Raw genomic sequence first — 26,204 nt, 5'->3', positions numbered from 1 at the left:
CCCCTGAAGTAGAAGCATGGAGTCTTAAGCACTGGGGCACCAGGAAGTCCCAATTTTCTGTATTTTGATTTCCTGTATTTTCCCAAAATATAAGTTATATAAGTATTTATTTTCTTGATAAATAGAAATAATTACGTTAAAAATAATGAAGACTCTCTGAAGAACCATGGCTAGCTATGCTAGGGAGCCAGAACCTCAAAATGAGTACTCCAAGTTGCATTATTAATGGATACATTTTCTTGCAATCTTTAGATTCACGGCCCCTCTGGGCACATGGACCTTTGTCTGCACAGAACTAGAGCATCAGAGATGCTGTTCTGTATGGATGAACGAGCATAGAGTGCGCACGCCCCGACTGAGCCGCGTCAGAATCAGTTGGTACCAAGAGGTCCTATTCCGTACTGAAAAGGCTTTAAATTAATACAGGGATACGCTACTGGGTGTCACTGCAGGCAAACACTGGGCTGAGAGGAGCCTGTTTTATCCCACAATCAACAGGAAATCACCTGCACACCACAATCATTTGTTTTCCAATCATATCCATTCATTCAGCAAAAGCTATATGGAGTATCTATTGAGCGCCGTGCTGTATGTACCGAGGACACTGCCAGGCAATGAAGCAGACATTAGGTATACAGATCTTGGTCTCTGCCCTTGTCAACAAACTCAGAGTCCATGAGGGAGTCAGAAAACCCAAAATGGTAGGCGCTCTGGGCCTGGAGGAGAAGCAAGGCTCTGCTCCATGCGGGGCACAGGAGATGTGCTCCAAACGGGGTGACATGTGAGGAGTGTCTTAAAAGAATCCCCCCATCAGAGAAGAGGGAGGGCATTCTGGGCAGAGAAAAGGGCTCAAGCATATTCCAAGGACAAGAAAAGGCATGGGAATCAGGCAGAGCCACCTGCAGGGATGGTGGGAGAGGAAGCTGGAACGTTGTGTGGGATTTGACCGCGGTGTCTTGTAATCTAGGATGAGACATATAACATATAATATATGTTTATATGGCACACTGGGTAAGCTGAAGGGGCAGCCTGCAGCTAGGGGACTGTTTGCCTCTCAGCTCCTCTACAGGCTGAGGGAATCAGCACCTCCACATTCCGCTGTGTCTCTGAGGTTGGATGTGTTTGCTGCACACATATGAACAGGACTGGACTTCTTGCTACGAGGAGAGCTGCCACGATGGGGCCTGCATCTGGGAGAGTCCACTCCCGCGGCGGGGGGTAGGGAGTGTGGAGGGGAGGGAGAGAGGGAAGCAAGGTCTGTTTGACAACATTTATGAGCTCTTATTGGGAAATCACAGTTCGTAACTATTCTTACATCGATCTTGGATGTCTTGCAGAAAGCTCCCACGGGGTGGACGTGGTCGTAGAGGATGATGACCCCCACCATCACCCTCATGCAGAACATCAGCGTTTCTTCGCTTGTAAACCTACTCCTGTACTCCCTGGAAGAGAGGACAAGTGGCAGAGATATTACCTCCGTGACAGAGCACGTTCATCTCTGGCTCCACAAATGGCTACGTTAGCCTCCTCCTATCCTCCCTGGAGAACAATTCCAGACCTGCAGAACCAGGTTAATAAGCTCTTAAAGAAACCAGCGATGGTAATTCTCCTTGAGTCTATCTGACCATTGTGAAAACAAGGTAAATTAGAGGGCAGTAAATTCTCTTCTGCCCTCAGCGAGCCAGCTCGTCACGTACATAAGTCCCCCGCCCATCAATCTTGAATATTTTATAGCAGGTCTCTCTGGCTGTCCTAGATTATAGAGAATAATGGCTTCATTATGGAGAAAACGAATCAAGTTAATTTCTATAGAGCAGCTACCGTGTCTCCAGTCTGGGTAACTTCCTTTGTAAAGATACAGGCTGCAGATTGAATTACATTGGCAAAGGTACCTACCAGAAATTACATACCATTCATTGGGCTGAGAGTATTCGTGGAGTTTGAATTTTGTTCACCTACCTTGACAGGGTCACTGATGATTCAGGTAATTCAAGCCAATTCTAGAGGCTTTCTTAACATCTACTTCATTACGGTTTGTCCCCACAGTGATGATGATTACTATTTCCATCTTGGAATAAATCTTAGATATAAGTGAACTATCTGAAATTAACACCACCTTACATTTGAACAGAGCACCAAATTTTATAAGGCACTCTTGATGCCTCTGGGCCTCCCAAACTCTCTGCAACATAGATGGTATTATGGGAACCTCATCAGATGAGGAAACCAAGGTCCAGGCAGGTCAGACCACTTGTTTATGGGCACAAAAGGGGCTAGAGACATACGTGGAATACGTGGAACCCTGACATTGGAGTGTAGGTTTTCTCATTACCATACTGCCTCAACCTCAACAAACTCAACCATTTTTTAAATCTAGCAAGTAATTTAAGTGCAAGGAAACTGTTGCATGCACGAGAGAGAGAGAGAGCGAGAGAAAGAGAGATCTTCATTATCATTTTTGCAATAGCCTTACCACTTCCACTCTTGGTTCGACATCTTCTCTCAAATCCTTTCTCCAATATATTTATAACATACCCAGTCATTTAACCCAATCTTCCATTTGATCCTTATACAACTTCTCCTGCATCTTTGATTTGACGTTTGATTCTGCCATCTAACAAGCTATGCAATCTTTGGGAAGAAGTCAGTTAATCAATTTACGCCTCATCTTCCTCAGCTCTAAAATGGGGATACTACACCTCGCACCCAGAATTCTTTATGAAATTAATTCAGTTAATATATAAGTAGATGTTAATATGCTGACCCACATGTGAGATGTTGTCACCACCGTCACCATCATCACAAAGACAGGTGAACTCTTGACCACGAATACACCTCTGATTTAACTTACGGAGTTTCCAGCATGACTTTACAAACGCTCGTCATCGTACTGAGGCAGTCTGTGGTATTCTCTATTGGCAGCGTTTTGTTCTAAACGGGAGACACAAATGGGTATTAGCCCTGTTAGCAGCTTTTACATGCAATCGGGCAAAAGGCACCTCGTTGCTTGATGTCGCTTACTTCGGAGACAAAGTGCATGGTGGCGTTGCTGAGGGTTTTCAGCATGGGCGTGGCTTCTGCATAGAAGAGGGACATTCGGTTGGCCATCTCATTGTTGACTTCGTTCTCAATGTCTAGCTGATGAAAAGAAGACGAGAGGATGCGGTTGATAAAGAGATGGTCAACATCTCAAAACAGTGTCCTCTGGAAATGGAATCACAGACAAAGGCTCTGTCTTCTCCCTGTGCCCCTCCCGATGCCTGGAGCATGCGTGTGTCAACCTGGGAGTTCCAGGGACTCACGTGCATGTTGTTGATGCGATTACGACTGATGGTCCTTCTGTAGTAGCTGAAGTCATTCTGAATAGCCGGGTTCCTCATCTGAAATTCAGAAGGGAGGAAAGCAGGTCATCTCTCAGCATCAGGTGCAGGACATGCATCAGAAGCCTGGACACCAGATTCCGCACAGATACCAGGACTTCTCTTTGTTACCCAAGAGTCAAAGCAACTTCCGGTTAAAAATAAATACTCGGGGCTTCCCTGGTGACGCAGTGGTTGAGAGTCCGCCTGCCGATGCAGGGGACACGGGTTCATGCCCCGGTCCGGGAAGATCCCACATGCCGCGGAGGGGCTGGGCCCGTGAGCCATGGCCGCTGAGCCTGCGCGTCCGGAGCCTGTGCTCCGCAACGGGAGAGGCCACAAGAGTGAGAGGCCCGCGTACCGCAAAAAAATAATAATAATAATAAAAAAAATAAAAATATGCCCTGGTTTTACCCTAGTCTAGATTTCAGGGAAAGTATACTTGTTCCCAAAGAGGAAGAGACATTTGAAATGGTTTTTTCTGGTTGCATTGGGCAGATTTTGAATTTCCATGTAGAAACCACCATCTTCAATCACTTTGACCACAAGGAGTTCAAATTCTCACCACATGACACACCTCTCTAGGGAAGGAGCTACAGCTCACTCATCTCTCTTGCCCCACAGCACTGCAGAGCACCTGGACACCTAGGTGCTCAGTAGGCATTTGTTAAATTGTCCAAGCGCACGCGGCCTAACCTTCAGTTCATCAAATCGAAGGGTGAAATGCAGAATTTCCGCAAACTCCTTTGCCAGGGCCTGCTGCCGCTCCAGGTGTTGCGTTGGTGTGTAGGGTGGACAGGTCAGAGATTCCAACAAACTCTGAAGAGCTTTTTCTGGAAGTCAAAGGGATACAGACGTATTTGAGGTGGCCCACAGAGATCTTTTCAAAAAGCACAATTTGAAGCCCCAGTTGACATTCTCAGAGATAACCTGCTTGAGTCTTTCCACTCCACCTTCCCCCCAGAACTGTGTGAGACGTGACATGGGTAGGTAAGGAGGAAAAGGAACCCCCCATGCTCCGCCTCCACTGGAGAAGAGCCCCGGGGCCACACAGTCTTGTAAATGTCTCCCAGAGCTCAGCCGGACCCTCACATGTTCTGTCATCCCAATTCCTCACACTGTTAGAAAACCACAAAGAGGTGACTTTGGAGCATGTGCACGAGATAGCCATTCAGAAGCCAGGATGAGATGAGGTGGCCCTGATTGCGTGGGTTAAATAACCTGCTTCTGGGTCGTTCCAGCTCTTCTCTGCATTTACACTCTCATCAAATCCCAGGAATATTTTTCTACAAACCCACTGCCATATCTACCTCCATTACTGTCCTGAAAAGAGTCTCATTGCTCCCACTTCTCTGTTTCTAAAATTTCCTTCCAGTTTTTCCTTCCACGTATTTCTCCTAGTACCAAGTCACTTAACCAATCCTCTAGAGCAGGGGTAGGAAAACTATGGCCCACAGGCTAAATCTGGCCCACAGTCAATTTTTGCAAATAAAGTTTTATCAAAACACAGCCATGCTTTATTTTCATTCCCCTAGGGATTGACTGTGGCTACTTTTGTGCTACAATGGCAGGGTTGAGTGGTTGCAAATAACATAGGATGGCCCACAAGCCTAAAATATTTATGAGCTGGCTCTTTACAGAAGAGTCCACCGCACCTGCTCTATCATCCCTAGAGTCCTTTTACAGTTTCTTTCCAAGGACACCGCTAGCATTTTCTGTCTGTGGGAACAAACTGTCTTCTGAGGCAGCTCGCTTGACCTTGGAATGCTCTGATAGGTGGATTTTTCCTGTCTGCTGAGCTGAGTGTTGGCTCCTTAGGATGTCAGTTCATTGGGTCTAGACACACACTTGGAAGAAACAGAGAAATCGATTCCTCTTCAACCTGAGTGTCTTCAGAAGCTCCCTCTTCTTGAAAAACTGGTTCAGTTCATTGAACTATTTCCTTTGAGTCTTAGCTTCAAGTTCTCTCAACATCATGGCTATTATTCCCCCAGCCTACTTCAGTTTCTCTGTTTAACTCTTAAAATGTGGCGCGCACTTATGGCAGAAGTAGAGTAAAACATGACCACACGCTTCCTCGTTCTAGATGTATTATATTAACCAGGGAAACCTCAGACAGCTTTACTGTTCGGGGAGGGGTTGTATCATATCGGTGGTCACGTAGAGCCTACTGTCAACCAGACTTGATTTTCTTCTTGCTCCTGCAAAGCCATCCTGTGCCTGCACAGATTCTTTTAAGCTTAAGGATAGAATGTTATGTTTGTCTTTCTTGTATTTTACTATATTAAACTTAACACATGATTCCAGCCAACCAACTTCTTTTTGGGTTAGCAGGTAACCTGTATTTTCTCTGTCCTTCGGAAATGTGATCGGACATGGTAAACCTGTTAAGAGTCAGACTTAGCTGAGAACAAAACTAAAGGGACACTCACTAGTAAAGACACTCTAAATGCACCAATAAATGCAGGGGAAGAAACTCTGAAGTGGATTGACAGAAGTAGACATGGCAGGTGTTTTTGTACAAGGGGCCTCTGACGATGCACAGTGACGGACCTGGGGTAGTTTCCAACGCCCTGAACCTTTCCTGCTACTTTCTCAAACGCCGTAACAGAATTTCACACGCAAGACATGAAAACCGTAAACGCATACTCACCTAGCCTGATCGAAAACTCATAAAATCTCTTTAGCCTCACGACCAAAGGACACACTGCATTCCACGCTTTTTCTTGAAGCTGAATGTCATTGGGATTTTGAATGGCCTGCCAAAACATTATGGAATTGTCTGTTTAAAAAGAAGCAGTAAGCTCCCCATCAAAACGACTTGAGATTGAGAAAGAATTTGAGTTTAAAAGATAGGATTCCTGCTGTACTTTGCTAATGTGTATTTCCTCAATGGACATCAGTTCATCGGAGTGTCGTCCAAGATGCTCAATTAGGATGGCGATTTTAGCCCTTGAACATAATGTAAATGGCTCGGCAATTAGACACGTCATCTTACTTGTTTCTCTTATCTTCAATGCAAAACAAATGCATGTTTAATTGGAAGCAATTCAGTCCTCCTCCATCACCGTTTGATTCTTCTAAAGTAGAGCTAGTGCTCATTGGGAAATGCAGATTCTGCGGTACTTTCCTTTCTTTATAATATGTATTACATTCCTGCCAGTCTGTGATGGCACCTAAATTACCTAAATTAAACGGTGACCCCTAAGTAGAAAAATAACCTCTTAATAGGCTAGTTTCTTCGAAATGCTGTTTTGTCTGGGTTTCAGCAGCTGGAGGACTATGACACTAGCAGTGTTTTTGTTGTTTTTGTTGTTATGGTTTGTTTTGTTTTTAGAAAATGGTGGTGGTAGTATGTGTGTGTGTGCTGATACTTCCACAAAACTAATTATTTCAAACAAAAGGAGTGTGAAGTTTCTTGCCTTGAAGGCATTATGGAGTCTCAGAAGTCACACTGACAATCTTTTTTGTTTTGTTTGTTGTTTTGTTTTCCCTGCATTTATTTTTAAAATCTCACATGTCATTTCAAGATGACAGACGAGCAGACTACTTAAAACGAGATCTTTTATGACTCTTGTTTATGATACTAGTAGAACCTGCCAAAATTATTACAAATTTTTGTAAAGTTCATATAAAGCCAGACTACGAATCCTACTTCAATTGTTGTTCGTAGATTTCATATGTATATTTCCCTTATATGAAGTAACACGGTGACAAATTATTGTTTAAATGTGAGTCCTGCAATATCAAATGTATGCTGGAGAAGAGAATGGCTGACACTTTACACAGTCTACAGCACTGTGTGCTCAGATCAGCGTACTAGAATCAAAAGGACCATTCATACACTTTTTAAGGACACATTACCCTCCTTGTTCTTCCTAGTACGCTAGGAAACACTAGGGCTATTACTTAATCTTGCTGTGTGTGTGCGTGCACGGGTTTCCTTTCTCCACCAAGGGTGCTGTCAGCTCAGTATTATTATTGGCATACGTCTCGGATCTCTGGCCCCGCGCCCTTGTAAGCCTGCAGGTCTGCGAGGATGCTCTCGGAATCCTGGAGGACGGCGCTGATCTGGTTCCATATTTCCCTCTCTCCTTCTGTGGGCTGGGCATCTAAGCAGATGGGAAACCAAAAGACACAGAGGGCTTGTGTTTATAAACAGCCCGAGAAGAGGCTCGGCATTCAGTTCTACCTGCTAGACAACCCTATTTTAACTCCTGCAGGCTTAGTATTTACTCTTTAACATAACAAGGTGCTAAGAAAGGAAAACTAACAGAAATTCTGCCCATTACTCAGTTCAAAATAGTCATCAATATTTCACACACATTAAGCAAAGCATGTTGGAATCATCGCAGGCACTCCTTTATTTGTATGGGTCACGTTTTTTGCACACCTACTACATGCCAAGTGGTACAGTGGGTGATAAGAAGAATCAACATTATCTTTTGGGATCCACTTTTAATAGAAGCTATTGAATATTTCTGTTATGATTGAAAGTCTGTGAATCTGAGTATAGATAGGAAAATAGTCTCCCTTATATTTCCGTACTACAAAAGCTTAAAATATTAGATAATGAATCCTTCAGAGCCATGACAGAGATGTGTCTTTCTGGAACACAATGATTTGTAGAAAGCTTTGGGGTTTCTCTTTGAACATGAACTCAAGGAGTGCCAGGAGTTCGTTTTAGAGGCTCCTTGTACTGTTCATCTTTGGTATTAACCGTGAGATTTATCCACAAAAATAAGTAACACATTTAAGCTTAAATAATGAAGAACGCATTCAAACAGCCACAGAAATGTCCCCTGAGCCCCTCAGTGAATTCCTACTTGTTTACATTCCTGGAGCCAGTGTTTGCTCTTGTCTGCAGGAGTATTTTGTGGGGGGCTAGTGGGTGGAAGTTGAATGGTGGTAAAGATTGGGTGTTATTTATCTCACGATGCCTACAAAATAGGTTTCTTGCCCAGGCTAGTTAGGAAGTTAATCTGCATCTAAAACGAAGGCACTGCTAACAGAGAAAGGGGATAGATGTCATCTCCTAAAAATCTGTTTTCAAAAATCCAAGTCCTAAGGCTCTGAATTCTCCCAGCGGACCTCACTAATGAAAGGTGGGATGGAGTCATACCTGGTCGAACATTGCCCAGATCAAATCCCAGTTTTGACTAATCTTGGTGGGGGTCAGAAAAAACAGAATTCATAAAATAGGTAATTTTTAAGTGAGGCATTGACCATGCCAACTGGGTCTTCAGAAAGGCTGAGTATCAGAGTAGACGTGGGCCAGATGTGGTTGCTCCTGCTTCAGTCACCATCTGCTGGACCTATACTAATGCAAGGCCAGACCTCCGAGAAGTGATGCCCATGGAGATTTTTAGATCATTTTATTTCTCAGGTCCTGTTAAGGCCTAAGAAATTGGTGGAGTTACCTGGGAAATGAAGGGTGAAATTCACCAGTGCATAGTAATTCTCTTTAAAAGAAAAGAAATCATAGGCCCTCAGAGATTACTCAGAAACCCTGCAACCTGTTCCTTCTACAAATGAGACGGATTTCAACTAGCGGATGAGGAGGGCCTAAAGTACACGTGCACCGGGGTGCAGAGAAGGGAGAGATGAGTGTGGTCTGGGAGAAGCGGAAACTGCTCCATGTAAGGGCTGGGACTGGAGCTGGCTGGCTGGAAGCCCCAAGGGAGGGCGCCCATGAAAAGCAGGAGGAAGACTTGGCAGGTGGCCCAAGAATGGCTGGACTTGAAAGAGGAAAGGGACCTGCCAGGTTACATTGTTGAATCCAGCCTGGGAAGCAGAGGAGAGAAAGAAACATGTTTCCCCTTTATCCTTTGCTATCCTTCTCCTGCTTCCCCCAAACACCTGGTAAGTTGTCTCAGGTAAAATGTTTGTCACAATATACTATATATTTCATCTTTTCCTGTTTTCCCAAACTTTTCTAAAAGCAATATGGCGTCTTAAACAGAAACCTAAAACCCACAAGCTAGGAAGCCTGTAACTGAGGGACACATTTCAATGAACAGAATTCCAGGGTAAGGCTGGCAATTCCCAAGTAAGAAGAAAGTCAGGGAAGAAAACATATGACAAAAATGCAAAGATCCTAGAGAACAAAAAATCAAATACTCTTGACTCAAATCCTTTCGCCTTTGGATGAAAGTATCGAAAACTCACAAGCTAAACACAAAGACAATTTCCTATAGAGATTTATATTTGAGAAGGAAAAGGAAAAGAGAGTAGGGGACCAAGATTCTGAGAGGTAAGTCTATTTGAATATCAATACAAAGAAGTATGGGAGAGGAAGGCACTTGGAGAACAGAAAAGGCTCCTAATCTTGGCTGTCATATGACTCCGTCTTAGCAAGTCACCACTTGATCAGTTTTAAACAAAACAGAATTAAAGCCAAGTGGTCTAGAAGAGGAGCATTGGAAAAACAAAAACAAAAAGCCCCCATTCTTTTGATGCTTACTGAAACACCAAAGGAGAAAGATTTCAAACTCAGTTTTTAAAAACAGAGGCCTTTCTTAAGTGCTTCAAAAGTAAGACAGTTTCCAGGAGAGTGGCCTAAAAGTGGTACTGGCCACAGACAGGCAAGCATCTCTCCATCCCAGGCGAAGTGACACTTTCTAATACAAATTCACATTGACGTTGATGTGACCACAAAGAGCTGGACGAGTGACATGGAGGACGACACCACTTCTCTCCCAGAGGTGGCAGAGTTGGGGGCTATGGTGAATCACTTCCGGCCTGCAGTAACTCCCTCCTGCTAGCCAGAGTGATCTGTGAAACAGGACCCTCAGTCCCCAGCCTCCCTCTCTGGGAAAACATTTCTTTTGGCAGATATCCTAGTGTCCTATTGGAAATGTTTCTCATGTGGACCTGTTCGACAGGGATGGGGTAGGGAGGGGTGGGAGAAATCCAAGCCATCATTCCTTCTTTGGGAATGATTCTGACTTAGAAATGCACTGGCTCATTTTCTTCCATAATTTGCTAGGCTTATTGCAAGCCCTAGTTTTTTCCGCTCTCCTCTGTCAAGGAACTTAAGTCACCTTTTCTTCCAGCTAATAATTAAGCCCTTGGGGCCAGCAGCACAGTCCCTGTCTTCTGGGCCAGGCAGCTCTAAGAGTCTCAGGGGACTCAAATCACAAGTGGCATCAACTTCTGAGGCAGAGAGTCCCAACTGGAAGAAGCCCTAATCTGTCTGTCTTCTTCTTTTTTCAAATGGGAAAAGGACTGTGTAACCCTAAGTGACATTTGGTATTGGCCCAAATCCCTAAGTTCATGATTCATCCCACTTTGATCCCCCAGCTACATGATCAGACACTTAGGACTCATTAGTGAGAATCTGATCTCTGAGCCTGTAAGACTCAGGCCTTATTTGTTTCATTTGATATCGTATCTCCAGGACCTAACACAGTGCCTGGCACGCAGTAGATGCTGGTAGAAAAATGTGCTGAATAGTTGAAACATATGATTTAAATATACTTCTCACATTGTTTTGTGATGGTTTTTCTGCTTGGCTTTGAATTCTGAGATCTCTGGAGACAGGGTCTGTATTCTTGTCCTTAGTGCTCCCATATGCCCTACCCACTGGAGACACTCACTAAACATGTCATGACTCAATGAATAAATGAGGAAATTGACCAGGTGACAGAGAACGTGGGCTGTGGGAAGCAGCAAAAGAAATGAAGATCCTATTACTTCCAGATCCTCTCTTCTGTCTTGTCTCTCTAACAGTGCTGCCTGTCTCTCTATTACCATGAAGATAATATGCACTCACCTACAATCAGATTGGCTGTTCACATCTTCATTAACATTGTGTTTTTAAATCTTCCATCATTTATTTACAGCGTCAACGTTTCCTCAGTGTGGTTAACACATTAATAGAATATTTGATGAGTGAAAAACTGCGTTTAATGTTTATTCTCCCAATTCTAAGGCTGTTATCATTTTGGAGTAGTCCTTTGAGAGGCTCTGGGGTCTATACTTTTGGCATTCTCCAGATTCAGATTCAGTTGGTCACCATGTTTTTAAAATGTACTGTCTCTTCGGATGTCAAGGAGAGACATCTTGGAAAAGACCTTGAAGAATTAGTGATTGAAAAGGTTACTATATTTAACCTGTCAGCAACCTCCTAAAGCATTTGCTGAGTGAACAGGAACTCTGAATTATGGGTTTTGTTTTTCTATTTTTAACACAAAGATTGACCTTTAGTCAAAGGTATACACACACACAGGCACACACAAATGCCCCCCAATAATATTAATGATGGAAATGGGTCATTATTCCCAGTTGCAGTCAGTGAATTATTTGGTGATATTTTTTCTAAGAATCACATTCTAAATTTCTAATCATCACCAGTTATTTCATCAAAATTAAGGAGGATGGTTACAGAAAGCTGGGCTGTTCCTGTCTCATGATGAAGCTGTTAAAAACCCCTGTGATTTACACAGGCAATTTCAGAAACCAACAATTCTAGGAGCCCTGGAACGAGCCTATCCAGGCTTTTCCCCGGGTGATGATTTAAACCCCCTCTTCCGGACGTGCTATTGTAGAAAGTATGAAAATGTATCATGTGCACTGTGACCTTGAACACATATATTTATTGTTAAGAACTTGCTGAATTCCAAGTGCCTAGAATTTTTAATGGAAAAGTACCATCTTATCAATTAAGAAAGTTAAACAGTATTCATTCTGTTTACAGGGGATCTATTTATCCTCCTTTAGCTCAATTTGCTAGTGACAGTGGATACTCCCTGCCAGCATTTTGGAGTCACCAGGGTCAGGTAGAGGTTTCACAGTGGAGGATTGTGGTATTTACTGAAAGCAGAATGCTTGGCATTCCACTGTGCTGATGGAGAGGAAGGTGGCCATGGGCTTTGTTTGTCAGGAATGGACATCTTTGGTGAACATACCCCAGGGCAAGGCAGGAGGGTTCAACCCAGAGCAGGGCTGTCAAATCAAAGGGTTCTTATCTCTGCAAATCAGCCAAGGACGAGCCCTGTCTCTACAAGCACCGGGAACCCACACACCTTTTCCTAACAACCTATTCAGTACTGTGTGGAAAAGCTGACAGAGAATCAAACAAATTAACCAAAGATAATGTGAGAAGAAGACACCATTTATTTGGAGCTGTCTTTGGCTTGGAAGGAAGCCCTGGCATTTCATCAATAGGATACATCCCTATCTCTGTACCCCACTGGTTGTTGTATAAACACAGAAGAAAGGTACAGCAGAAAGAGTTTGCCAAAGCCATAAATTAAATCTATGGCCCTTCCTCCCCACCCACTTCCTCACTTCTCCACACCTCGCCCCTTCAGGATAAACTAAGAAACATAACAATCTAATATTAAAATTTGGGCATGTAAAATGGAAATGATTTATAGCACAATACTAACCGCTTACAGAAACAACGTAAAATTGTGAAGGTCCATTGGAAGATGTAAGTAAGTGTGACTGGTTGACGTATTTATTTGTACAGGAGCATTAGCCATCACATGCCAGAGCCCCTTCCCAAGGAACAATCAGATGAGGGACTGCAAAGAACAGGGAGGGTTAAGATACTTGAGGGCCTGTTTATTTCATTCACATGCTGTGAGATCCCTGTGATGTCATGGGGGAAGGGGGAGTTCCAAGGATGTAGTTTTGGAGACCCAGATCCTACCATCAGTTTTACCACTCACTAAACATGAGACCTCAGGGAAACCCTATTAATCTCTCTGGGTCTCATATTAATTCCTGGTAAAGGGAGGGAAGCTAACAAGAGCCCCGTCTCCTCCCTGTATGTTCCTGTGGGGTCTATGACATGTAGGATCGTAATGAGGATGTTGACAGATGAAAAGCGCTTAAAAAGCAAAAGTGCTAGAAACTGCAAGAATCTTTGTGAATGAATCCCTACGATGGCATAAACAAATTCCTTCCCCGGTCTGCTCTGTTCCTTTGCTCTTTGTTTGTGTTGTTTCATTTGTAAAGTGACCAAAAACATTCTTTATTTTCCTCCTTTACTCTTCTAAGATTATCTAGCCTCCTGTGAACAACCTCAGCAGATGTGAGGGTACCGGAGAGGGAGAGATGAAAGAAGAGATCAGTAGCAGCAGGAAGTGGCCTGAGTCAACAAAGAAAGCCCAGATGATCGCCTACTCTGACAGCGCCCCCTCCCTTGCTTTAAAGAGTAGGAGACTGTAGTCCTAACAGGTCAAAATATTCAGAGCCTTCCTGAGAGGACAGTGGTTTGGAAGCTTTAGAATTTCCCTCTTAACCCCACCTCCTTCCCCACCAACCACCATTATTGTTTTTGGCATTCCTATTATGCTCATAAAGGTTGGTTTTTCTTATAAGAAAATCATTTTTCAGTTGCTATGTTCTAAGAAACACATCTTCGGCCCAGCCTAGAACCTGTACTTCTTTTGGCCAGCCCATCACTTACTCTTTCTATTACAGACTTCTCTGCTACCTGCCCTACTGTCTCTTCAATGTGTTTGCATCTGATCTCCCCAATAAAGTTATATACTCCTTGAAAAAAAGTTCATGTTCTTCTAATGTTCCTATATTTATGTGCTCTATGTCTTTCCCCCCATGCCTCTCTGCTCCACGAAGACACCACCCCCACTTCTGCTGGTCCTTCCTAATGCTAGGATGCAGGAGATGTTCTGCAGATAGTTACTGGATTAGCATCAGTGAAGAAATCAAAATTCCTAAGCTTATACTTCATGCCCAGGTCTATGCCAGATACTGAATAAGTCATGTACGATATAAGCACAAGATGCCATCCAAATCCTTTCCACAGGGAAGTGAAATAATACCAAAGAGACCTAGTTATGTCAGAAGGAATGGAGAACACAGGAATAAGAAAATGTGTGAGAAAATATAAAAGATCTATTAAGATTACAAATACAAACATATACACGTTTAAGAGACTATTGCAAGTTTAAAGTTAAAAAAAGATATTGTAATGAGGAGTTTATAACATATGTACATAGAAGCAAAACATATAGCAAGAGCACAAAGGGTGGAAGGGTGGTGATTGGATGTGTACCGTGATAAGTTTCTTAAATTCTTCATGACGTAAAGAATACACTTTGAAGACAGATGGCAATAAGTTAAAGATGTATATAATAATCTCTAAAGTAAGCACCAAGAAGCATAACTAAAACGTCAACATAAAAGACAAAAGAGAATACTAAAAATTATTTGATTTAATCGAAAGGCAGGAAAACATTGAGACACCAAGAGCAGAAATGGAACAAATGGAAACAACACCAAGATACACTCAAATACGAACAGTAATTAAATGTACATGGGCTGAACATGCCAATAAAAAGGTAGATATTATCAGCTTGGATGAAAAAAACTGGGCCAACTATGTGTTGTTTATGAGAAACATGCTATAAAGATAAAGGCAGACAGAATGGGGAAATATATACCATTGCAAACACTAAGCACAAGAAAGCTGTTATGGTCAAAATATGGCAGGCTTGAAGGTACATTTAACAAAAGTTATGTGGGACCTCGAAAAACTATAAAACACTGCTGAATGAAATTAAAGAATATCTAAACAAATGAAAACATAGACCATATTCATAGGTGGGAGGAATCAATACTACCTAGATGTCAATTCTCTCCAAATTGATCCCTAGATTTTATGTAATTATAATCAATATCCCAGCAAGATTTTCTGTAGACATTAAAGGCTTATAAAAGATAAATAAAATTATTTAGAAAAGTAGAGGAGCTAGAATACTCAAAACATCTTGAGAAAGAACAAAGTTGAAGGACTTACTCTTCCTGACTGTAAGATTTATTAGTTGTTACGTTTTGGTATTCACTGGTGAAAGGGATCAATCAAGCAATGAGAGAGAATAAAAGGTCCAGAAGTAGCCCGATACATATTATAGTTAACTAAGTTATGATAAGGGCACTAAAGCAATCTCCCTGTGCTAGAATAATTTTATATCACATGAAAAAAAAATAAACCCAACACCTCTCTCATAACATACACAAAAATTAGTTAAGGATTGACCATTGACCTAATGTAAAGCTTAAAATTCTAAAACTTTCATAAGGAAATGTAGTAGGATATCTTTATGACCGTGGAATAGGCATGATTTCTTAAAGAAGATACAGCATGAACTTAGTAAAAAAGGAAAGAAATAACACTTCATCAAAATGTAAAACTTCTGTTCATGGAAAGAAAACAGTAGTGGGATGAAAAAACAACAATAAAAAGACGTTAAGTGATTGTGTAGAAATGTGACCATAAACTGTAAAACCTGCTGCAAAGGGCAAAAAATTTAAATCAGATCCACACAACTGGAAAACCTAAGGACCGATGTGTCTAATTTTGTATTATATTTTGACCCAACCTAATTATATCTATTTGACCCAGTTCAATTATATTCCATCAGTGACTTCAAAAAGAATATTCAACACTCAAAGTAGAGGTGCCAAAGGCCTTTGAGTTGTTGCCGTATACTGTTCAGCCTTCCTTCCTCCTTCTACTTCTTCCTCCTTAACTCTTTTGTAATACAGCCTCTGTACTCAAAGTGATAAATCCTGAATCTGTTGGGCAGTTAACTGCCCAATCTGTCATCCCCTTTTCAAGCTTTTTCCTTCTTGACCACTCTTAGCATTTGAATCCATTTACACTCCCTCCTACTTGAATGTCTGTGTCTCCTGGCTGCCTGATCTAGCCTGTTCTATTCTGTTTCTTCACATGGCCAGCATCTGTTACTCAGGCTCATTCACTGTCCAACAGTCCAGGCTCAATGCAGGCTGAGTGTTGGGTCGCCAAACTGGGTGGGGCCCAAGCCCTGCCATCAGGAATCTCAACTGAGTAAGATGAGGTTCCTCCTCAGTGTGGCCTTTCTCTCCTGGATCCTCTAACTACTCAACTCCCTTTAAGTATAAGCACACCTGAAGTTCCCATCCCCTCAAGCTCTTGCCTGCTCTAGTTTTCCCACAGGGATTTCAACTATTCTCTTTGGAAAAGTTTTCTAGATCTGTAGAAAAAACACTCATTGTTTTAAGTCCATTCCAAATGCCACCTTTGCAAGAAGACTTCCCCAATCCCTTCTGTAGTCATCCATTTCCTGAAACTTGATGTATGCTTTCTCCCTCTACTCCCAGGCCACACTGTGCCTCTCCTAAGCCCCTTACTTTACTTTGTCTTGAACTGTGTGCCTGTATTGTCCTCCACACCTGCCTGGGGCTTCATTAGGCAAAGGCTGCTCTTGTCTAGCTCTGTCTCCCTGATGGCACTGTGGCTTACATGAAGGCTCATAACCATTCTCAGTATACTGTTACCGTACTGAGCTGAAATCTATATACTCAAGGAAAAATCATGACCACAGCCCATCTTCCCCACCCTTCCAGTCCATCACCCTTTTTTCTTGAAAGCCAACTTTAGGAAATACGATTTGCAGGATCAAGAAACCAATTTTTTTTTTTCATGAGACATCTTAGTTTGTAGATGATTAAGACTTCTCTCTCTAATCAGGAACAGAATGATGGCTGTAGCACTTCCTGGAAGCTGTCTGTGATGAGCACTTAAGGGAATCAAAGCAGAGGGAGGAAGAAAGCCAAAGACATCTGTGTTCCCATCTCAGTTCCCCAATCATTCCCTGTGAGACTTCAGCCCAGTAATTTATCTTCTCAGTCTCAGTGAAATAATGTTACTCTTCTTGGTCTTGAGGGGGAAATAAACAAGATTTTATATATTTCTATAAATTTATAGTTTTATATTTTCCTTAAATACTATAGTTCTAGTCCTAGTAGTGAGCCACCAGACATGGAAATCCATTCCACACTTCCCCCTGTTAGAGAAATTATAGCATATCTACAAATGGAATTTTGGTACCATAAGCTGTTATCAAAATTCAAGATATTTAAATGTTCTCTTCAGCCACCATGACCTTCCCATAAATAACCTATTAAGAAAATGTGCAAGGTACAAGACTGAGCAGATCAGAGTCCTTGGGTTGTAGCAGAGAGGAAGTGAAGCCCCTTTGCTATGGTGGTGGGGAAGGGGATCCCCTGAGATGTCGCCTCAGAACACTGCTGCTCCAGAAAACATCAGTTGAAAACTACTGCTTTAAATTCCTGTAGATTTTACTTTTATCACTTTAAAGGATTTTGATATTAGACTTGACAAAGGACTCAACCCTATTCTATGTGGGAGCATGGAAAGCCAAAATTCAAGAACAGCAAAATAGGCAAATGGGGTCACTCTGGTAGTCGTTGTGAGAAGCACACACACATGCATGTGGACTTTAGGGCTTCCAAAAAAGAACAGGCATGTAACTCCCCTAGGTGTTTATATGTCCCTGAAGTTGTGAGTGAATGGGGTGTTTTACCACCATTTGGGCCTCTGTGCATGCTGAATGAAACAGTGTAAAGTGCATTTGACAAGAAGTGGAAGGGGTCAATTAAAAATGCAAGTAGTAAAATTAGGGTGTTGGCATAAGGGGTAATTTATTTTATAACAATTCGTTAAAGTTATTAATAAATCTTCCTGTAACAACAAAGATATATGTATATTACAGAGGCGTAGCAAAAGTCACACAAGTAAAAAAAGCCCATTCTTTTTGAAGTATCAAATCAATCTGGCTCTTGAGTTCCCAGCTGTACCTCTTACCAAACCCAACCGAACCCAGCCAAACCCAACCAAACCCAACCAAACGCAACCAAACCCAACCAAATCCAACCAAACCCAACCAAACCCAACCAAACCCAACCAAACCCAACCAAAACCAACCACACCCAATCAAATCCAGCCAAACCCAGTCAAATATCAAGAACAACAGCAAACTGAGTTAAATCAGAAGTGAGATCTCTTTCGTTGAACATAATCTACAGTAAAAATCTTTTTCAGAATGCAAGAGCTTTGGGGACACTTTTCCTTTTCAAGTAGTATTTTAGACATACCAAAGATTTTAAAAAGATACATCCAAGGAGCTTTCATCATTTGGTTTGCTGTATCTTAGAAGGGTCTTCTAGCATTTACTTAGAAAATCTCTGTTAGAAGGTTTAATGTATATGTAAGGAAGTTCCAACTTATTTTTAATATAAATAAAATACTTGAAATATTACAGTTTAAAGCAGATTAAAGTTTGGAACAGATGACTACTGGACAAAGGACATTTAACTATGCTTAGCATTGTGGAACTGCAATTCAAAAAGAGGAGAACACAAGAGTGAGTGTAGAAATGTGAGGCTAGTTGATTAAACATGAATGTGTCTTTCATTTATAAATATAGTCAATCAAAAAATAACAAGATAAGAAAGAATCTCTGTATGTATTTAGTCATGATTCATAAGCCATTTTGCCTCAGGAAAAAATTTAAAGTTTTTGACAAAAAAAAAATAACCTTTCAAATGAAAGTTATATCTTAAACTCCTGAAACAGTTTTGAATGATCAAATAATATAAAAGAATAGAGATGACTCAAAAATACAAAATCTGTAAGCCTCATTTCTTGTATATATCACTTTTTCTTTCACGTCTAGTGATATTTGTTCTTTATTAATCTGTGTCAATTACTATGTATACTAGTTTTCTTTGGAACATGACATAAAAAACCTTGAAAATTATTAGGAAAATACATGTTGATGATTTATGTTAGGCCTACAATAACTGTTTGCTTCCAAAATCAAAGAAAAGCCTGGGCGTATTAAAAAGATATTCTTTGGGGTGTTTTGAAAATGTATGAAAAGAAAGAAGGAAATGATCTTTGAAGACTCAGAGAAATGCAGAGTGACATTTGGATGTGGTTTAAGTATCACACACAATCTTTATCTTATAGCTTCCCTATCAACAAGCTATAAAGAAAGTGAAAAGTTTTCACCATAATCTTTTAAGTTTTGGAACTTACTTTCAAAATCCAGGAAAAAATGTGGGTAGTTTTCAATTTCCCTGGTAAGGACTTTGAGCAGGTTTCCCATCCCAGCAAACCTAGGAGAGGCAACACAAAACCAAATACCATTAGCAGTATAAAAAACAAGCTTCTTAAAAGATTGGACATTTTTTAATAACTTGCATAAATACCACTGAACCCCTATAACAACATCAGAAGGCCCAATAGAAAGTATCTTTATACCAGGTGATGAGTGATAACTTAGCAACTATTTTTTATTCAAAGAATTAGGTATTTTAGTCATAGGAGGCAGAGTTTACGTATATTCTACAAATTTCTTCCCTTTCCCCTTCACTAATCCCCTGAATCCTTACGGTTAATATTTCAGCTTCACTTTGTTTCTGTTCCATTGATGTGGGAACATACCATGTCAATGGACAAGCAGAACAGAGAGGGCATTATTAAAATACCTATCCAAAAAGGTAAGTTTCTTAAAGTTCCTGAGGAAAAGAGTTTAGAAAACAGATTTATACTCCCAGGAACCCCTCTTAGCCTGTACGGGAGGTCATGTTTCCCAGGCAAGTCAGAAGCTCTTGCAATTTGACATTTCAATGGTAACGAAATTAGGTACTTCATGAAGTGTAGAAACGGAAAGGTATAATAACCAAAAAGTTTTCTCAATGAAACTGCAGCCTGAGGCATTTGCAAGGGTGAATCAAGTCTACAGAGAAATACAAATTTGTTACATATCTGCAATCCCAACCTGAAAAAATAGGGGAAATGTAGTTATTATTTAAGTAAATAGCACAATTTCTACGGCTCTCAGCTCTAGACATTAAACCATCTTCTTCAGGAGGCCGTTGTCCATTCATTTATTCTACACATATTTACGGAGCCGTGATTTGATGCTGGGTACTGTGCTCTTTGGAAGGCATTTTTCTAACTCATGATTCAGACACCTCAGCTTGTGAAGGATCAACTTGAAAAATCACTGGACCAGTAAAAGGGAACTGCAGGCATGTAATTTTCTATCCACATGGCTTCTGACAGTATTTATGTTGCTATAGGCATTTAAAAAGATAAGCCACTCTAAGAAAGATGTGGTCAAAGAGGAATATACGAAAAGGATGATGTTGTGCATGAAAATACATAGCAAGCAGTTCCCTTAAGTGCAGAAGGTGGTATAATCTAGTCTCCATAATCCCCCCTTCTGAGAAAATAACTCATACACTTGCAGACATCATTCACGGTATAAGTCACTAACGTGAAGGTAGAAAAGAGTCTGCTCAGGGAGGGCTGTTTGCAATCCTAGCTCTGTTTCCTGTTAGCTCTGTTATCCGAGGCAAGGTCCTTTACTCTCTAAGCCTCAGTTTTCTCATCTGTAAAAAGAATTTTTGAAATGTATCTATTTCATCAATCACGAATATTAATAAAAATAGAAAGTGTTTAGCACCGTACCTATAGGAAGTGCTCAAGGCACATTACAGGATAATTACCACCATCATCATCGTGATAATTATCTTAACAGCCTTCAAATACTTACTTAGAATTCTCTTATAGAAAACGAATGAGGTCGGTTATATGTGGCTCTAGGGAAGAGAACCAGAACCAACGAGGAAATAACGAGGAAGATCTTCATTCAGTGTTGTGAGAAAATTTCTAACCATTAGGGCTGTCAGCATATTGGGTGATTTGCCCTGTGAAATAGTGTTTCCTGTCACTGGTGGTGTTTAAGTAGAAATATGGTATATTACTCCTGAAAAATATTATAAAAATGAGTTGGGCAGAAGGTTGGAATAGATACCTCTTAGACCTTGCCTATCTTGGAATATATGAATGTGTGGGCATGTATGACATGTACACACACACAGACACACACACACACACACACAATAGGAGGCAAACACCATGCTTCTCTGTTCCAAAAGGATCGTCCCTATTCTTTCTGTCATTTTCTTCCTCCCTTGCCTTTATGCACATTTTCTTTTACGGTATTTTTGAGCAAAGCCCTGTATGAGACAGGTTCTGCCAGATTAACACTCAGAACTGGTCTAGCCCATCCCTGCCACTGGGCAACATTCGCAAATCCTCCTGGGTCTCTAGGAAATAATCTGTTTCCAATTTAATGAACAATTCCAACTCAGACCCCGAGGCACTTCGTGTAGGAAGATGATTCTATTGTTTGGTAGCAGCCCTGACTTTCATATAAAATGCCTTAATGGAAGTTAAATATTCTTAATTTCCCTGGCTTTGTGCTATTAACATGTCACAAGAGACCTGAATGGATTTAGCTTCCTGCTAAAAGTCTGACTTGTGTAGGATTTTACTGTCAGAGTGCCTGGGTGGGAAATACATTAAGCCTTTAAAATTAGTAACAGACTGAAATAAACACACGTGGAAATACATCCAGATACTAGCTGGCTGCAGAGTTCTGTTCAAAACGTGACTTAAGCTGGTTGGCTGATGCAGCCCAATATTTTGAAGCATGATTCTAACAACAACCCAGGTCAACTAACTGGAAATATTCTAGATGTACTCTAGATGTCTCACATCCCAAACAGGAACTGTCTGGAACAATAACTGATAATTATGGGATATTATGTAGTATTAGGGGTCAAGTCCAGTCCCATGGAACCTAGAAGACATGCATTTCAATACAAGCTCCTTGAATAAACACAGAAATAGTTCATCTCCTTCATGGAAAAAAAAAATGATGCTTATCGCTCCCCTCCAATGGGACAAGAATTCATGGAAGTATATTCTGGTTCAAGGTCTGCAATGTGAGTTAGCATCACACAGATGGGCACTGGGTAGAGACCATGGTTGTTTTTTATTAGACCTCGGGCTCCACTTGGGAAGATCCTCACCCAAAGAGCTTTTACTACACCCCCAGCTACATTCTTCATGACAGAGCCTCTCCAATCTTTTCAAACAGCTCCTAAGTGCGTACAAAACACATTTCTATGAACCATGTTACTAATGAGATGGCTTAGTTAGTCACTGTGAGGATTATTTTTTAATATTTGATCTTGTTCAATAAAAGAATTTAAGATAGGGCTTCCCTGGTGGCGCAGTGGTTGGGAGTCCGACTGCCGATGCAGGGGACACGGGTTCGTGCCCTGGTCCGGGAGGATCCCACATGCCACGGAACGGCTGGGCCCATGAGCCATGGCCACTAAGCCTGCACGTCCGGAGCCTGTGCTCCACAGCGAGACAGGCCACAACAGTGAGAGGCCCACGTACAGCAAAAAAAAAAAGAATTTCAGATAAGTTATTATACACTATCAGAAAATGCAAATGCTTACATAATGAAAGTGAGGGGAAGAGGAAAATAAAAAGAGAATCATAAGATGAAGGTAGAGAGGCAGGTAGTACATGAACTATAGGTCGTCCAGGCAATAAGATCTTCACATCTGCTGGAGATCAATCAGGATCTAAGCTTCTGAGTGCCAAAGCAAAGGGAAAAAAAAGTCTCTTTCAAGATTTGGTGTTCAGAAAATAAAGACAAACTGGTGACACTGGAGAAGTACAGCGTTTTTTTTTTTTAAATGAAATAGTGATCTGGCTAAGAGAGAGTTGAGACAAAGAGAAATCTCCTCTTAGAGCTCCCATGGGCACAGCAGTGTTTTCACAGCTAAAAGGCGGGGAGAGAAGCTTGGCTGGCAGTCCAGGACTGTATTTAGGGAAGCCGGGGACTCTGGTTTCCATGTTCTGTCTGGTAACTCCATGCCTACACTCCTAATGTGACCTGCTGCTGGGTCAGCCCTAAGGAACTTGCCAGATTCTTGCCACTCTCCACTATGGATTGGGAGCTCATATCAGAGAGAATACGGCAATCCAGCAGGTGATGATTCTAGGCAGTTTCTACAGGTAAAGAAGCTGCTTATTAAGTTCAAGGGATAGGAAAGGTCTCCCCAGTGATAAAGGAGGAGATGGAGAACCAATGTGAAGGAAGAGGGAAGTACAGCAAAAAATACAGATGTGAAAGTACTAAAATACTAGGAATAGAATTCATAAAGGAGGGTGCTAAGAAGGATTCCAGGCCTAAGGGAGCTCAAGCAATAATTTACAAAGCATGTTTATTATTTAAAACTAGTATGCTGTCTATATTATAAAGTTTAGGCTTATTTTAACACACACACACACACACACAAACACACAATGTCTCCCTTGACAACTTCAGAGATCATCTCAAAGTGAAACCTCCCTGGGACACGTGATAGTTTGCAGTGGTGCCTGTGAGTGTTGTGAGATCTGAATTCATCCCCTCCAGGAGGGTCTGGTAGGGGCAGAGCAAGGGAAGATGACAAGATTTGGTCTCTCAGATGAAGACAGAGGGGAGATGCCAGTTGGATAAGTACTCATGAGGCGATGGGCCTTGCAAACTTTCTTTCTGGCTCTTACTTGGGATGTTTCCTGCTTTGGAGACTGGCATTGGAAGGTGGTCCTCTTTCCGTCTGTGGCCACTCTGGATGGCCTTTTGCTCTTAGAGACACCTGTCTTCCTCCATGACCGGGTTCTCCAGGACTGTCTCTTCTCTACCAAAGTGAAGGTGTGTGGGCGTCTGCCATGACGGCTTCGGCTATTTGCTGGGGTTGTTCTCCCAGAGCATTGCAGGTTGGGACTTACTGATAAAGATTAAGACACAGTCTGGAGGATCTGTAGCACAGAGGAGGCTAAGATAAAAATGTGGCCTACTGATAGTATCAGAAGATGCATAGTGTAAGCGGTAAATGATGAGCTCCTAGAGAAGAGTTTGAAAGAGCTGCACAAATATGAAGCCCTGTCTCACTCCCCCATTATGCTAGAGCAAGTCATTGCAGCTCTGAGTCTCAGTTCTTCACCTACAACAGTAGTATAATAATCTCTCCTACATGAGGTTCTTGCAAAGACTATTGAAATGTGTGTAAAACTGCTGCGTAAAATACTATAAAATACTGCGCAAATATTAGCTATAATTATTCAGCATTACAACTCGTTTCATGGTTTAAGTTATTCATGGAATCAAAGAAGTATTACATCCTCAGAATCATACAAGTTGCGTGTTTCTTGATATTTCAGGTTTGGTCTCCCAAAATCCATGACTCTTTATGTAAACTGCTTTAATGTCAAGCTATAATCAGGTAAATATTTAAAGGTATGAATAGCTAGCACCGTAAGAGATTTTCCTACATGCCAAAGACTGTATTTTAGATACCTTTTCTTACTTTATCTTCAAAATATATCTAAGAGGAAGATATGTTGTTTAGGGATGAGAAAACTTAAAGGTATTAAAATTAAGTACAGAAGCTAATTTTAAAAATATAAATCTTTATGAAAGAAAACTAAATTTTCAAGAGAACAATATTTATATAAGTGTGTGACAGTTAGAGGCTGGGGTCTTCAGATAACTCTATGTAAGTTAATTCCCATTTCCAACACGAAAATCCCAAGCAGAAACAAATGCTTTTGAAGATAGCAGTAAGGAGATCACCCTTTTAATAAATACTCAAAAAAATCATCAAAAACTTCAATTTTTAACCAAATGGTTGTGTCTATGTTTACCCCTTTTCATAAATATAGCATACAGCACATATATCTAATGAAGAAAATCCTGCCAAAGGGACTCATGAAATATCTCTACTGAAAAGGAATGAAATGCTAAAGGGCAAAGGGGCAACACAGATTTTCCAACAGTCAAAAGAGGGGGTCAGTCAGGATCACTGCCCACTCAGGTCCCAGGAGACCTAGTTTATCTTCCTCAACTCTGGCTCTCTTGGTGACAGTGATCTATCTAAATAAAAGGAAAAATCAAACTCCTATCCTCCCTAAAGGGAATCTGGTAACAGTTTGATGGGAAGTTTCTTCTTTTCCCTTTGGTTTTCTAATAAAAACACCACCTTGGATAACTGCCCCGAGGGAAGTAGTCAATCACTGGTTGAACACCCTGAATACCTGCGGCCTGTGGGAGTGGGGTTTTCAATGACAGAAGCCATGGCTGCAGTGCTCAAGTGATACACATGCTATTTAGGGAGACAGCACAAGTTCAAATTAAGAATGTAATCGACCTGGAAGCACATAACAAGCTTCTGATAAGTGGTAAGGGCTCAAAAACGTTAACTGAATGTGAAAGTAGTAGTAGTAGTAGTATGTACACAGTACATACTACTATATGTAGTAGTATAATAAAAGTAGTAGTATGTACACAGTAAGTACCAACCAGAGTGATGATGATGATGTTGAAGATGATGATGATATATGAGAGGGACAAGAACATGCACATTTTATTGAGGGTCCGCTGTATGCCAGGCACTGTGCTTGGAGCTTTCACACACTTAAGTTCACTCAAACCTTACAGCAATCCTTCAGGTAGTTATAAGTCTCGTCATGTATTGGAAGAAGAAGAAATTTAGTTGGTTAAGCATCTTTCTGAAGACTACAGGAAAATAAAAGATATAGCTTGAGCATCTAGGAACTCAAAGTCCATGCACTTTTCCCCACAGGAGGAGACCTGGGATTCCAGACCCCTAGGAGGCCCCTGTTTGGGGACTCTGAGAGTCCGTGGTCTGTGGAAAGTGCATGCTAGATAATGTATTATTGTACATATATGCTCCTTTCTCTGGGGAGAGAGTCTATAGTTTCTGTTAGATTCCAAAGCAGCCTGCTCTACACTAGTAGCCCCCCAAAGGCATGGACAGTGAAAGACATATTTCTCCAGGAATTTAGAGAAGACAGAAAACTATGTGGGGTGGAATCTTCCAGAAAAGTTAGCATCATAGAAGAAGTGAACTCCACCCAGGCATGAAGGACCCTGGGAATCTGTACTGGCAGAAAGGACACCTCCAGCTGGGGGATCTAGAGTGAGAAGGGAACAAAAGACACTAGTTGGGTGACTGGTGGAGTCTCCCCAATACAGAAGGCTTATTCCTCAAGGCTCGTGTACAGCAATACAATTTTGAAATGGATTCTTTCACGTTCTCCCAAATTGTCTAGAAAGAGGGCGTTTCTCTAGTCACTGTAGG

General features: G+C 41.4%; 1 protein-coding gene across 2 annotated transcripts in view; it reads right to left on the bottom strand.

Moving 5' to 3' along the window:
• Positions 1-26,204, bottom strand: part of CYRIA (CYFIP related Rac1 interactor A) — a 106,487-nt gene that overhangs the window by 8,151 nt on the left and 72,132 nt on the right. The window contains exons 3-10 of one of the 2 annotated variants that reach the window (XM_004274865.4): positions 19,222-19,301; positions 7,350-7,471; positions 6,013-6,118; positions 4,056-4,192; positions 3,303-3,380; positions 3,022-3,138; positions 2,852-2,931; positions 1,316-1,442 (exon numbers count right to left, since the gene is read on the bottom strand). In XM_004274865.4, the coding sequence (XP_004274913.1) occupies positions 1,316-1,442; positions 2,852-2,931; positions 3,022-3,138; positions 3,303-3,380; positions 4,056-4,192; positions 6,013-6,118; positions 7,350-7,471; positions 19,222-19,291 (837 nt within the window). In that variant the 5' untranslated portion in view covers positions 19,292-19,301. Of the gene's footprint in view, positions 1-1,315; positions 1,443-2,851; positions 2,932-3,021; positions 3,139-3,302; positions 3,381-4,055; positions 4,193-6,012; positions 6,119-7,349; positions 7,472-19,221; positions 19,302-26,204 lie in introns of those variants that run through there. The other variant, XM_033437417.2, reaches the window with a different exon arrangement.

Source organism: Orcinus orca, chromosome 13 (genome assembly GCF_937001465.1).
Source record: "Orcinus orca chromosome 13, mOrcOrc1.1, whole genome shotgun sequence".
Classification (NCBI taxonomy): domain Eukaryota; kingdom Metazoa; phylum Chordata; class Mammalia; order Artiodactyla; family Delphinidae; genus Orcinus; species Orcinus orca.
Note: the sequence above shows the minus strand (reverse complement) of the source record. Positions and strands in the feature narration are given on the sequence as shown.